Genomic DNA, 14,510 nt, shown 5'->3' with positions numbered 1-14,510 from the left:
TTTTCTTAATTATTTATTATAATGATTTGGTAGAATAATTTAACTCAATGGAAAATGGGATGGTGTGAGTAGAATAATTTTATCATATAAAAAAAATACAAAATCATTATTAATTAGAGAAAAAGAAAAATAAGAAAGAAAGGGTCACACCATCCGTCCATCCATGGTAGGTCAAGATCTTTTCCAATTGTTGAACAGAGAGATCCTTATCCCGTCCAATCCCACGTTGTGGTGAGGACTACTGTCGTGGGGCCCACCATGAAGAAGGATGAACTACCGGAATTGTACGATTGCAATGTAGATGAATACTGGAGATGATCCGATATCCATTCATCCCGTGTTATCTTCCACGCCCACGCCTCTTTCTCTCTCATCCGATCCCCTCCCCCGGTCGCGGTAGCGTTGCGATGTCGGGGGTTTTACGATGGAAGAAGCTCCGCGACACGGCGACGCGCGTCGCCCGGAGCGCCGCCGCGGTGTCGGCCACTGACCGTGAGACACCCTGCCGACTCTCCCGCCGCCGCCCGATCTCCGCCATCGCCGGTGACCATCACCGCCGCCTCCTCCAACAGGCGCCTGCGTCCCCCGCCCTCGCCACATCCCGCCGCAGCTTCGGCCTCCTTCGGCAGGAGTGGCACAAGTGGGACGGCGGAGCCGACGAGTTCCACACACGCCGCATCCGTGCCGAGGCCCAGTGCCCTCGCTGCTCCCACTACATGGACATCCTCTTCTCCAACGCCTCCCCGTTCTCCATCGCCGGTGGAGGCGGAGGAGGGTACCAGGCCCTTAACCTCTGCCCTAGCTGCAAGACCGCCTACTACTTCCGTCCCAACAAGCTCGTCCCCCTCCGGGGGACCTTCGTGGAGGTTGGGCGCGTCCGGGACTCCGGACCTGGGAAGGAGATGAAAGATGATGACGATCACGGGAACCGAATCAAGAACTCCTGGGAGGCGCTGAGATTGTCTTATGGTGGGGAGCCGCCGGAGAATTGGCCGCCCGTGCCTGGACCGCCGGAGACCAATGGTTTGGCAGTGCACGCACCACCTGGACTGCCGTACCCGCCAAACTTGAATGTGGTCAGGGTGGCCGGACCTGGTGGAAGCGGGGGAGGAGGTGGGTCAGCCTCTAGCGGTGGGTTAGGTGGCAAGGAAGGGTGGGGAGGGTCGAATTTGGGAAAGGATTTGCCAACACCGAAGGAAATATGCAAGGGGCTCGATAAATATGTTATTGGGCAGGAGCGCCCAAAAAAGGTATCGTGTGTTTTGCTAGATCATATTTTTATCAAAGACAATTTATCATGGAATCAGGGTGATAAAGGATCAGTGCCAGTGTTTCTGGTGCATTTTCAATGAAAATTCAGGCAATAGGAAGAAGATAAAGTTTCCCGTTTGGATAGAATTATCTCTTGTTTCCATCCCCATTCTATGTCAATACAATTGTAAGACTTGTGTTTTTTTTATAATCTAACATTCTAACTAGTTCATGCTTAAAAATCAGCCATTCTTTTAAAAAACTTTCAGTTATATTGAGTTTGATTACAAGTTTGACATAAAATATTCTCCTTTTTGTTACTCGGTGGAGTAAGATTGAGAGTTTTAATATTTCTATCAGTTCTTTAGGAAGCCATTATGGTGTGCAATGATCAAATAAATATTCTGATAAGGTGAATTAGAAGGAATTCCTGGATGAATTAGGCATTTTGATTCATACAAAAGAAAAGCATAATCAGAAATTCATAGGGATAATTAAGATGGTGAATTTTACAGACCTAAGAAGTCCCTGAAGTCATTGCTTACTAGCTTATTGCCTTGTATAGAAGCTCATTCTCCACACTAAATGTAATTCATTTGATCATTACTTCAGGGCCAAGTACTGTAGTTCATATCTAGGATGTCCCAGCTGCACCAGCAATGCTATCTTAACTCTAATCTTCCTAACCTTTTGAACTTCTAATACTCTCATTCGCTGACCAGTTAATAATAAGTGCAGGTGCTTGCTGTTGCTGTGTACAATCACTACAAAAGAATATATCATGCATCCTTACAAGAAGGGTTAGTTATAATGTGTCATTTTTTTCTACATAGTGATCCAAGTTTTTTTTTTATTGCTAACTTAAGCTTACTATTTGAATTAAGCATATGTAGACATTAGGTTGCACATCTTAGTTTAAAATCGTTCTCTTTGTTCTGATGATTCGTAGTGAGCTGAATACCCTAATTTAATACCCAGCTCTGAAGCCAACCTGGGGAATTCTGACACAGAAGGTGATAATGATAATAATGTAGAGCTAGAGAAAAGCAATGTGCTCCTGTTGGGCCCTACTGGTTCAGGTATTATATATGGAATTGGAATAAAATCCAATTCCATAAAATTTTCTTTCTTGGTCTGACGTGCTCATAATCATGATTTGCTTTTTTCCATTCTATTAATGTTAGTGGTTGGTTTGACCTCTCTGTATGCTTGCATAACTTATCCGGACAGGAAAGACATTGCTTGCTAAAACTTTGGCTCGTTTTGTGAATGTGCCATTTGTCATAGCAGATGCAACCACACTGACACAGGCAAGTTGACATTTCCAGCATGCCGATTCTGATAATCTGCTCTTGTGTCATTACCATCAACCAATTTCATAATATGCTGATTCCTCTTTTTCATTTTGGTCTATAATTGTGATTTTTCAAAGAGTATGCTTGTCATTGTATTACAGTGAAGTTATTCATATATGGTTCTTTTGTTTGGACCTTCTCATATCCAACAAAATAACCTGGGAGAGGCAGCAGTCTGAGTAGTTGTCTATGGTAACCCATATCTCCAATATTACATTAAATATTTATGGGAATTTCTAAATGTTAGGAAATATGTCTGTTCGCTATATCTGCATTCTGTATCAATTAAGATCTTATGTATTTGAAATGTTAAGTAACAAAACTGTCAAGGATTAACATATACCTGATCTGACCAACAGCTATCTTTTGCTATTTTCTGTTTTTTGCTTCGATTAACTAAAAATTCATGAATATTGTTGCAGGCAGGTTATGTTGGAGAGGATGTAGAATCGATATTGTACAAGTTGCTTACGGTTTGTTTCCCTGTTGTCATTTAAACTTCTTCACTAATAAATGTAAACTAATCAAGGTGATTTTGACTTGCCAATTTTTTTCTCGTTACTGCAAAATTTTTAGTTGTGCTTTAATTCGTCACAATTCCTGCTGTACCAACAAGCATGTTTACATCATGTCCATGGTTGTCCCATCTGTAGCCAAGAAGTGTTAGGCATGTATGGTCGAAATATGATATCATTATTGGGATGTAGATATGGATGCAGCCATATCTTAGTTCCTGGTCATTTAAATCTGTTATTCTTTTTGTTGTGCTTGTCATGTAGTTTGCATGATCACTGTTGTTAGGTCCATCTTGCAAGCCGCATCCAGATATGACAAGTAATATTTGTATGGCTTGCTCATGGTGTTGTTACAAGTCTTCAGCAAACAGATTTGTTCCTAGTTATTAAGTGCATGATTTTTCTTACTTGTGCTTATCCTCCATATGTGATTGGCAGACAAAATAAACTTTTAGCAATTACTTTTTACACTATCCAAGAATCCAGAAAAGGAAAATCAGGATACAACTGCACATGATTCTTGTTATACTACATTTAGAGGATCTTAATACTTCCATTACAATTGTGCTAACTTTATGTTATCATATACTTTGTTATTTAATGTATGATAGAATACGTTGATTTGCTCAATAGACCTAGATAGTTAGAAGAGTTGAATTGATTACTAATCATGAGAAGAGGTAAAGGAAGACGTAAAATGATTTTTATAAAAACCATAAATAAAAATTTAAATATTGTTAACTTAACTAAACCTATAACTTTTTGTCGATCATAATGCTGGCAAAAGATCCATGTAGTTGAAACCAAATAATTAGATTTTATTGTTGTAGAATCTGCTGATGTGGGTACAGACAAAAAACACTAAGCTTTTGTCATAAATAGTGATCTAGTTACTCTTGAAAACCAGCTAGCCTTGTTTATCTATTGCTGTGAATTTAGTTAGTTATATTCTATATAGCACACAGCACATCGATTATATTGTTTATGTCATTTAGTGTACCGAAGTTTTTTCTTGTTTTAGTGTTTTTTGTTTGGAAGAGTATCTCTGGTAAATCTTGCCATGCTTCCAAGTTCTACAATCTTTAACAACTTTATGAGTCTTGTTGTATTACTTCAAAACATTCTATGATATCATTATAATAAATTGTTATGCATCTTAAATGAATCTCCTTTTAAAGCTTGCTTTTTTTCCTGGTAAAGTAGTCATATCTTCATATTCTATTTAATTATTGATCTTAGGTTCATCGTTGTCATTATTTTGAATGCTAAGTTTCATTGTTTACTACCAAGCCACATCTTTTTTCATTAAATTGTACAGTATTTTGTTCACTCAACTTGTTAATCATTTCTTTTTCCCCTTTCTCTATAATATAACAAAGACAATGGAAAGACTTTTTTATTTTGCCTATGCAACTCCAATTGGTTAATTTCCCTCTCTCTCTCTCTCTCTCTCTCTCTCTCTCACGACATGGGTCTGATGGGCTAACTAATCTGCCAACTTTGTTAAATCCAAACCACTAACCAAAATGCTTCAGCTGAAGTTGACAATATACACTAATCTGACTCTTATAAGTCAATATTAATTTTATCCACTTTCGATGTGGGACTAATCAATATGTTGTAATCTCCTACACTTAAAGACTTGACGTCTTCATCAAGGCCCAGCATGTTCTAGATCAAACCTCAACATGGTGCATATGAGTTATAGCCCAGTGGTGGCTCCACATCGTGACGAGTTCTCCATCTCCATCCGTGAGTAGCTTTTTCCTACTTAAGTCCCTCACTATGTCTCAATACTAGGTTGGCTCTGATACCATTGTCACAACCTAGGTATGATGAGCTAACTAGCTTTGTTTGGTCCAAACTAAGGACCAAAATGGTTAAGCTGAGGTTGACAGCAATACACCTATTAGACCTAAGCCAATCTTAGTCATGTCCACTTTCGACGTGGGACTAATCAGGGTATTACAATCTTACTTACTTTCGATGTAAGACTAATCGGGGTGTTACAATCTCCCCCAGCATAGCCCAAATCAAACCTTAGCATGGTGCATATGATTCATGGCCTAGTGGTGGCTTCATGTCGTGATGAGTCCTCTAACTCTATCCATGGGTAGTCCTTTCCTAGTTGAACCTCTCACCATGCCCCAAGACTAGGTCGGCTCTGATATCATTTGTCACGACCTTGGCCTGATGGTTAACTAGTCCATTGACTTTTTTTTTACCTGAACCACTAGTCAAAATGCTTAAGCTAAATATGACAATAGCAAATTTATAATTAATTTCACTTAGGCTCTCATCAACTAAGACAATATCATTAGTAAATAACATATACCGGGAATGTCTACCATATAAGTAACTAGTAAGTTCATCAATTATCAATGGGGATGGCTAACTAGCCCATTAACTTCTTTTGTCCTAAACCACTAGCAAAAATGTTTAAACTGAAGATGACAATAGCAAATTTATAATTAATTTCACTTAGACTCTTATCAACTAAGATAATATTATTAGCAAATAACATACACCAGGGAGGCCTTTCATGTAAGTGACTAATAAGTTCACCCATTATCAATGTAAAAAGGTAGGGACTTAATGCAGATCCCTAATGTAATCCTATGCTAATAGGAAACTCACTAAATACACTCCCTATATTAGTAGCTATATTATCATACATATTTTTTAATAATATCAATATAATTAGTGAATACACATTTCTTTTTTAAAACTCACCATAATAAATTTCTAGGAACTCTATCATAGGCTTTCTCTAAGTTAATAAAAATTATATACAAATCTTTTTTTTCTCTCTAAACTTTTTTATTATCTTAATAAATAAATAGCTTTTTTTGGTTAATCTTCAAGGTATAAGCCAAATTGATTTTTAGAGATATTTGTTTCAAACCTTGGATAGACTTTCGATAACTCTTTCCCAAAGTTTCATAATATGACTCATGATTATAATTCCTCTGTAATTTAAATAATTTTGTATGTCATCCTTATTTTTGTAAATTGGCACTAAAAAACTCTTTCTCCATTCATCAGGCATCCTTCTGAATCTCATAATTTTATTAAATAAGCTAGTTAACCAAGCTACTTCTTTATCTTTTAAGCTTTTCCATACCTCAATAGGAATATCATTAGGCCTCATACTCTTAGCTATTTTCATTTTCTTTAATCCATCTTTTACCTTATTAGCTCTAATTTTGCAAACAAATCTATGATTATTAAATTTATCACTATTATTTATCGTTAAATCTAAGTCATGTGTGGAATATTCATTAAATAATTTATAAAAATATTTTTTCATCTTTCCTTAATATCGTTATCATTCATAAGTTTTCTTTGATCTTGGTCCTTAATACATTTAATATTACCTAAATTCTTTAAAAAAAAATTCTAGTTTTAGCAATTCGATATATAACTTTTTTGAGCTTCCTCGTACAACTACTAAACTCTCTCTTAAGGTTATATCTCTACATTTAGTTTTATCAAGAATCTTCTTTGTAAAGCTTCTAATCTGATTAGTTATCATAGTCCAAATAAAATTAATATTATCCTCATCTAAGTTCCAAGTTACATCTCTTTCTATCTTATTCTTAAAAGTGTTTACATTACTAGTCCTAGTAAATTTTCTACTATCTTTTTTTTCTTTTATTTTCTATAGTAGATATGTAATACCATCAACCTATGTTGATTCATCAAACTTTCGTCTGATCATCCAATCTGACTTGAGGAGCATAAATACTAATGACATTCAAAGTATATTGTCTTTTCATAAATTTTAGAACTATAATTATATCTTTATATCATTTTATATCTACAACATTATTCTTTAAGATCCTTATCAAGAATAATTTCTTACACCATTTTTATGTTTAACTTTTTCAATATACCAAATTTTAAAACCAATACTATCAATCTCTCTAGATTTGTTTCCTATCTGCTTAGTCTCTTATAAGCAAATAATATTAATTCTCTTTTTTCTCATAGTGTTTACCGATTCTAATCCCTTCTCTGGAAGTGTTCCTATATTCCAAATTGCTAACCTAACCCTTTGTTCTTGGACTAACTTCTTTACTCTCATTAATCCAAAACAATGAGAGAACTCTTGCCTACTTGGCAGCACATCCGGGCACTGATGTGATGAGCCGCTTTCATACGACCTCCTAGCCCACCGTTTCCAATTCGGGACACCTAGGTGGTGAAAGTGCCTCGCGTCACTTCTGGGTGATGATGTAACTTTATATAGAAATCAGTTAAGATTCATGTTCATAAGATTTGACATAGTTTTACGTTGGTTGTCAATGACCTAACACAATCCTCCACCTTTTTCATTCGGGCTTAAGATTGGCATTGGCGGGATTTGCCATTATAATTATCGTACTATTATAATACATAGTCCATGATAATATAAAATTGTCAGACTTTTTTCTCGTTTTGTACTTATCACTTAAATAGGTTCTTGATGAGTATTCTTGTGGCATGTGGTTGCATATGTAGTTCATATAAGAACATCCAGAAATATAATTAAGAATTACATAATCAAGTACAAGTGCCTCACAGCAACTTATGCTACTGTTTCCAGTGATTTAAAGGGCCCTAACACCATTAGCCATCAATAGGCAGCTTATAATGTCAGATAGTACTTGGTTTTGAAAAGCCAAGGTGCAAAAGGAACAAAAAAAATTAAATTAAAAGGGTAAGTTGGTGGTTAGCATCATGGTTGTGTTCCTGTGCCAGATCAATTGGTTGGTTTTGCCTCTGTTTTGTCAATCTCTGATTAATTAATTTTTTGGAAAAAAACCTAATAACAAGTGGTTGAATTGAAGTACCAAATGGGTTATATATGCCTAATCAACCATTGTCAGTCACAGCTGACTTTCTTGCTACTTTCTCAGTCAGGATCCTTAATAAATTATAGAAAATGAATAAAATTTCACTGACTTCATCTATTAGATGTGTGATGAGCAGTTATTATACATTTATCCTTTTAGTTCTTTTGTTCTCACCATTGATCTACATTTATCATCCTTGTTTCAATTGTTTCCAACCATTCTTCACAGGATGATTTTTTTAATTAATTTTATAATTGCTAAGTTGTTCTTTTTCCCCCTGACAAATGTACTTCATGCTTATTTTCTGTGACAATTTCTAGGTTGCTGAGTTCAATGTGCAGGCAGCACAACAGGGAATAGTGTACATTGATGAAGTTGACAAGATCACTAAGAAGGTTTGGTATTAATAACCCACTAATTATGTGACTATAGGATCATTTAAATTTTAGCAGCTGCCTTACCCAATGTTTAATGTGCAGGCTGAGAGCCTAAACCTTACTAGAGATGTATCTGGTGAAGGTGTTCAACAAGCATTGTTGAAGATGCTAGAAGGAACTGTCAGTCAGATATCATGCTCTTTTCTTAGTTCTAGTCACAATAGAATTTACAATCTTTAGTTTTTTCACAATCTCTAATTCTACCCTGAGAATTTGAAGGATGACCTGAACTTTTTGAGTTGCACTATATATTGACTGATGAGCATTAGGTATTGTACTGTGAGCAGGCTGATTGTCATTTCTACACCTTTTCCAATAACTATTGATCAGGACACATTCCGGGTTTTGAAACTATCTACACTTTTTCATGACAAAAATATATTTCCTTTTTGTGTTAACTCTCAGTTTGTCATTATAATCATGTCATGGCATCAGTTGCCTTTTGTTGTCCTAAGAATCAATTTGCAGATCCATTGGACTTGTTACATGTGCCGCTGTGCATAAGAAGAACAGCAAATTTGTTTTTTGTTTTCATTGTTGTTTCATCAAAATTAACAGCAATCTTAGTTTTTTTATTGTTCCTGAGAACATTGAACAAAAATAAAAAAATCATAATAATTGTCTATAAGTTAAAACACAATACCAACGGTATTGAGGCCCCAACTATTTGAGTTCAGCTATTTCTACAATAAATTAGTAATTAAAACTATTGTCCTACATGTCTCCTTATGTAGTTTACAAAGATTAACATACAAATAATTGTTAATTAATGGTAAATAAAAGTTATGTTACACCAGATTGATTCATGTGGTGCTGTCAGATAAATGTATGCATTGGAAGGCCCACTAATCCCAAGGTAAATAAAAATGTTCAGGTTTTTGTATTATTGTGAGAGAAGAAAAGAAAATCTTTGCCTTTTCAAGGGCAGATGTCTTGAGCATGCTTTTCAACATGCACCTTTAGACTGTATAATCCTACATAATGGAATTAGAGGAATCAATTGGCTTGCCCCATTATTAGTCTTGTGTAAGTGTAGACAATTTTTCTTGTACCATTTGCTACTTGGGAAATTGAAAATTGTAGGAGAGCTTGTTGCATCTCTTAAATCCTTCACTAGACAAAGTGGATGTACTGTTTCTAATTTGTATTGTTTTCTGAACTTGTTTGTGTAGATAGTCAATGTTCCAGAGAAGGGAGCTCGGAAGCACCCACGTGGTGACAATATACAGGTTGTAAACATTATAATTATACATATAACATGCATAGAATAGTGTTAATGTTATAGTTAATTTTTAATTGTCTGCATGGTCACTTGTTTGAAGTCATAAGGCTTTTGCATTTTCACATGGCAAAGAAATGGTGCTCTTGTATTGAGGTTTTTGGTTCTTGATCAATTCATCCCTACCAGTATCTCTGATCTCAGCTTAAATGGTGGAAATTGTTTAATCTTTAGTACAGTTGCCTATCTTTTTAACTTTTGAATAACTTTTCCAGCAATTGTATGTTTGCTGGTGGGAAGCTTATGTTACTCTTGTTTTATATCATAATCGTGTCTATCTTCATGCCTGTGCATATATAAACAGGAGTAGATGGACCATCTATTTTAGTTTTTGCAGTAACCAAGATGTGTGACATACTGGCTATAAATGTGTCATCATAGATCAGATTAATCAGCTCATTGTCACACAATTTTTGAGATATAAAACTCTTTTAGCATATTCCTATTTAGTTCATTTAACTATTGTAATTTTGTTACTTAGACTGGCTAATTATTGAGACTTGAGTTGTGAATCTGCTTATTGAAAGGGTTCCTATTGATGCTTTTACAAAATAACATTGTTGAATTTATGAGGTTAACTCACCAAAAAAACAGCATTTGGTTAATGAAACATTGATAATTTTTCTGTACTCAAATGTGGTCTTTGTTTAAATAAGTAAGAAGGCAACCACATTTTTTTTTTTTTTTTACTATCAAATGAGAGCGGGTTTTGGTACAATGGTAAGGTTGCTCATTTGTGACCTGGGAGACCAATATTCAAGTCACGGGAACAATCTTTTTAAATATTAAAAAGTAAGGCTGTATATATTGATCTTCCCCAGACCTTGCATTGGCAGGAGCCTCGTGTACTAGATACGGCCTTTTTTGCCATCAAATCTTCATATAACACATTTGATTCATCTTTTTTTATTTTCACATTTTACTTTCATATCACTAATTGATATTTGCATTGCTTACTAGAAGAGTCAAGAAGGTCTAAGAAGGAAAAAAAAAGTGGGTATAAATGTTCACTGGATCCTATTTTTCCATACTTTTTTGTCAAATTCTTAATTGATCTGTTGCACTATCATATTTTGCTTTCAGATCTGTCTATGACTTGTATGCTTCCTTTAAAATTTGTTATACTGTCATTTCACAACTCAGGTATTTCATTAGTTATAATTAGTCGATAAATTTAATTTAATTCCCTTCATTGTTAAACTCATGCTTGTCAGTTGTGCAGATAGATACCAAGGATATTCTTTTCATATGTGGTGGAGCTTTTGTTGATCTGGAAAAGACTATTTCAGAAAGGTGGATTATGAATTTCTGCAATACTCTTCACATAGCATTTATTTATCTTTTTTCAGGCCACAATAGCTTTTTGTTATGAAGCAGGCGACAAGACTCTTCTATAGGGTTTGGAGCACCAGTTCGAGCAAACATGAGAAGTGGTGGGTTGACAAATGCTGTTGTGGCGTCATCTTTGTTAGAATCTGTAAGCTCAACTCATGCATCAATTATGTGTCTTCCCCTGGAATCCAAATTTCCTTGTCATGGTTCTTGCATGTTATTTGCACAGGTCGAGAGCAGTGATCTTATAGCATATGGTCTTATTCCAGAATTTGTTGGGCGTTTCCCGATACTAGTTAGTTTGTCAGCTCTAAGCGAGGACCAACTTGTTCAGGTGTTGACAGAGCCAAAGAATGCTCTTGGTCGTCAGTACAAGAAATTGTTTAGTATGAATAATGTATCTTCGCACCTCAAATAATTTCTATTGTGTTTCAATCAGTAAGCTGCTTAATCATATCAGATTGTAACAGGTTAAGCTGCATTTCACAGACGCAGCTCTTAGGTTGATTGCAAAGAAAGCAATGGCCAAGAACACTGGTGCACGAGGTTTAAGAGCCATTTTGGAGAATATACTTATCGAGGCCATGTTTGAGGTATGTTTACTAAACCTAAAATATGCAAACAAAATCATTAGGGTTATATAAACGGCAAGGATATCATTTGAGATTGTCTCATTTTTTCACATATCTAAACAGTTTATTGCTGTCCTGAAATTTAACTATAATGCACTTGCACTCAGATTCCTGATGTGAAAACTGGAGATGAGCGAATTGATGCAGTTGTGGTGGATGAGGATGCTGTTGGGTCAGTTGACAAACCAGGATGTGGAGCCAAAATTTTACATGGGGACGACGCGTTGGATCACTACCTTTCTGAGAACAAGAGAAGTGCTGTCATCGTCGAAGTTTCAGAGGGCGAGCTGGAAGGAGACTCAGAGCTCACATCCGGAGCAATGGGCATGTGATTTGCACTAAACACCACACATTGTATAATCTACATGTCGGTCCCATTGTTGTGTAAAACTATCCTTGTACACAAGTCAAAAATACCGCAGCAAGAATCAAGTGATGTTTTAAGATCAAGTTGGCAAAGAAATCATGGAAGCAGTTTCCTTGTTATCTCACGTTGGTGGCATAATCCAGCCCATTAAAGCATAAAAACATTATGTAATTACACTCTGGTGTCCTCTAGCAAAACTTTATACTAGTTAATGACATGATGATATGTTGTCACTGAATGTTCAGCTGACTTCTGCAGGAGAGTCGATTTCAATCAATCTTAAATTTCACTGTCATTGCATGTCTGCTTGTTCATGACTTTCATATCAAATTTTCCTAGTTTTCATGACTTCTATGGTGAGAGAAACAACTGGAGGTTTGTAAGACTTCAGAATTAGATCATAACAGTTTAAAGGAGTGCAACTGTGGAATGTTTGACACAAAGCAGTGGTTGGGATTTATGTGAGCTATGGTAACTTAGCAATAGATGGGATTTATCTGCTCCTCTATCCAACACAAGGAACAGAGGCCAGCATTGTTCGTTGCTAAGATCATCATCTGCCGTGTCACCACAACCGCAGCCAGCCGTAACTTAGGAATAGATTGCCTTTCGGAGTCGCAGCCAATCGCAGCCCTCGAACGTAGATCCTGCATGGCCCCACCACATCCACCGGTCCAACCATTTAGGACCCCCGCAGCAACTGCATCCATCCATCGACGCCATTCCATGGCGTCCATAGCGGCGGCGACGGCTCCGGCTTCCCTCGGCGCGTCCGAGCTCCTCGGCACGCGCCTCACCACCGCTGCCACACCTCGCTCGGCCCCTCCACCTTCCGCTGGTTCATCAAAGATCGTTGCACTGTTCTCCAAGAAGGCTGCGCCGCCTCCTCCCAAGTCGAAGCCAGCTGCTGTTTCCCCAGCCGACGAGGAGCTCGCCAAATGGTATGGTGAGTTAATCTACTCGCTCTTCCAAATCATGTCGAGCTTATCATTCACGAGTCTATCTCCAACTACTGCACAATGCTGTGATGGGTCTCAGGTCCCGACAGACGAATCTTCCTGCCGGAAGGTCTCTTGGATCGCTCGGAGATTCCAGGGTATCTCACCGGAGAAGTGCCGGGAGAGTAAGTTTGAGATGAGATATAATTGCTGTGCCCATCAACAAAAAAAGAATCGTTCTCTGCCTTCCTTGCAGCTATGGTTACGATCCTTTTGGGCTGAGCAAGAAACCAGAAGACTTCGCCAAGTTCGTGCGTCATCTAAATCAGTCATCTTCTTTCTCCAAGTAGAAAACCTTAAGAGTATCAAACATTGTGCAGATACCAAGCTTACGAGCTCATCCATGCAAGGTGGGCAACGCTCGGTGCCGCCGGCCTCATCATCCCGGAGGCCTTCAACAAGTTCGGTGCAAACTGTGGCCCCGAGGCCGTCTGGTTCAAGGTTCCGCAACTAATGCTGCTTATGCTCTGTTGTTTGCCCACGCACTTCCATGGCATCGACGAAACCAGTGGCCTGTCGGCAGACCGGGGCGCTTCTTCTTGACGGGAGCACGCTGAACTATATCGGGAAGAACATCCCCATCAATCTTGTCGTTGCAGTCATCGCTGAGATAGTGCTCGTCGGAGGTGCAGAGTACTTCAGAAACATCAACGGACTGGTAAGATTCGTTCTTGCTCTGTTGTTTCTGAGACCGCAAGCAAACATCGACAGACGCAAAGATCTCGTGTTCTTCTTGTAGGATTTGGAGGACAAGCTCCACCCTGGAGGGCCATTCGATCCCTTGGGGCTGGCGAATGATCCCGACCAAGCCGCGCTGCTGAAGGTGAAGGAGATCAAGAACGGGCGGCTGGCCATGTTTGCCATGCTCGGCTTCTTCCTGCCGGCCTATGTCACCGGAGAAGGGCCGGTGGAGAACCTCACAAGACATCTGAGTGACCCATTCGGGAACAATCTGCTCACTGTCATCTCCGGAGCTGCTGAAAGAGCTCCAACTCTGTGACTCCCCAAATCTTCTCATCTTGTTCGCATCGTAAACTGTCATTTGAGACTTTGAAGTAATTCCCATTTCAATGCAAACCTCCATGATTACATCTCTCTTGTTTGTTTCAAGACTCCAAGCCTTGTACGTATGTATCACAATCTGCTTTGATCTGCTTGCTACAATATATACATATACATATACATATATATGAGTGAGACTAAATGTGCTTATTTTGATATATGAATAAAAAATATATTATAGTAAAAAATATGTTATAATATAAGTAATAATTAAATAAATCTTTTAATAATTATATATATTTAAAAATATGATTAAAATCGATTGGATGTACACAAGTGAGGACAAAAAATTAATCTGCTTTCATCCCTATTTAAGTCACTATCTTTATAATTGTAACTTCATAATTGCTCGATCTGTATGTCAACAACCAAATCACTGTTACAATCACGAACATAACGGACGATTATAACTTTGTTCGAGAGAAGTGATGGGTTCATGAGGAA

General features: G+C 37.6%; 2 protein-coding genes across 4 annotated transcripts; both read left to right on the top strand.

Annotated features, from left to right (window-relative positions):
* The first annotated feature begins 349 nt into the window (after nucleotides 1–349).
* LOC135595772 (CLP protease regulatory subunit CLPX1, mitochondrial-like) lies at nucleotides 350–12,244 on the top strand. Of its 2 annotated transcripts, none has more exons than XR_010480639.1 (13): nucleotides 350–1,250; nucleotides 1,990–2,051; nucleotides 2,230–2,330; nucleotides 2,482–2,565; nucleotides 3,033–3,079; nucleotides 8,280–8,354; nucleotides 8,439–8,516; nucleotides 9,569–9,625; nucleotides 10,898–10,968; nucleotides 11,053–11,152; nucleotides 11,237–11,404; nucleotides 11,497–11,600; nucleotides 11,747–11,886. XR_010480639.1 is itself a non-coding variant. In XM_065087131.1 (13 exons), exons 1-13 carry the CDS (start codon nucleotides 408–410, stop codon nucleotides 11,969–11,971), a joined length of 2,034 nt encoding a protein of 677 aa, XP_064943203.1. In that variant the 5' UTR covers nucleotides 352–407; the 3' UTR covers nucleotides 11,972–12,244. The 2 variants fall into 2 exon arrangements, 1 of the variants encoding a protein (XP_064943203.1); XM_065087131.1 differs by having other exon boundaries at nucleotides 352–1,250; nucleotides 11,478–11,600; nucleotides 11,747–12,244.
* Nucleotides 12,245–12,477: 233 nt separating this feature from the next.
* On the top strand, nucleotides 12,478–14,100 carry LOC135586257 (chlorophyll a-b binding protein CP26, chloroplastic-like). Of its 2 annotated transcripts, XM_018819381.2 has the most exons (6): nucleotides 12,478–12,952; nucleotides 13,045–13,129; nucleotides 13,201–13,251; nucleotides 13,325–13,445; nucleotides 13,528–13,662; nucleotides 13,744–14,100. In XM_018819381.2, the coding sequence occupies exons 1-6, from the start codon at nucleotides 12,493–12,495 to the stop codon at nucleotides 14,002–14,004; spliced, it is 1,113 nt and encodes a 370-aa protein (XP_018674926.2). In that variant the 5' UTR covers nucleotides 12,478–12,492; the 3' UTR covers nucleotides 14,005–14,100. The 2 variants fall into 2 exon arrangements, 1 of the variants encoding a protein (XP_018674926.2); XR_010480638.1 differs by lacking the exons at nucleotides 13,528–13,662; nucleotides 13,744–14,100 and having other exon boundaries at nucleotides 12,808–12,947; nucleotides 13,045–13,465.
* The last annotated feature ends 410 nt before the right edge of the window (nucleotides 14,101–14,510 follow it).

The sequence above is a fragment of the Musa acuminata genome, chromosome BXJ1-10 (assembly GCF_036884655.1).
Source record: "Musa acuminata AAA Group cultivar baxijiao chromosome BXJ1-10, Cavendish_Baxijiao_AAA, whole genome shotgun sequence".
Lineage (NCBI taxonomy): Eukaryota > Viridiplantae > Streptophyta > Magnoliopsida > Zingiberales > Musaceae > Musa > Musa acuminata.
The sequence above is the reverse complement of the archived record's forward strand: the minus strand, read 5'-3'. Positions and strand labels throughout refer to the sequence as shown.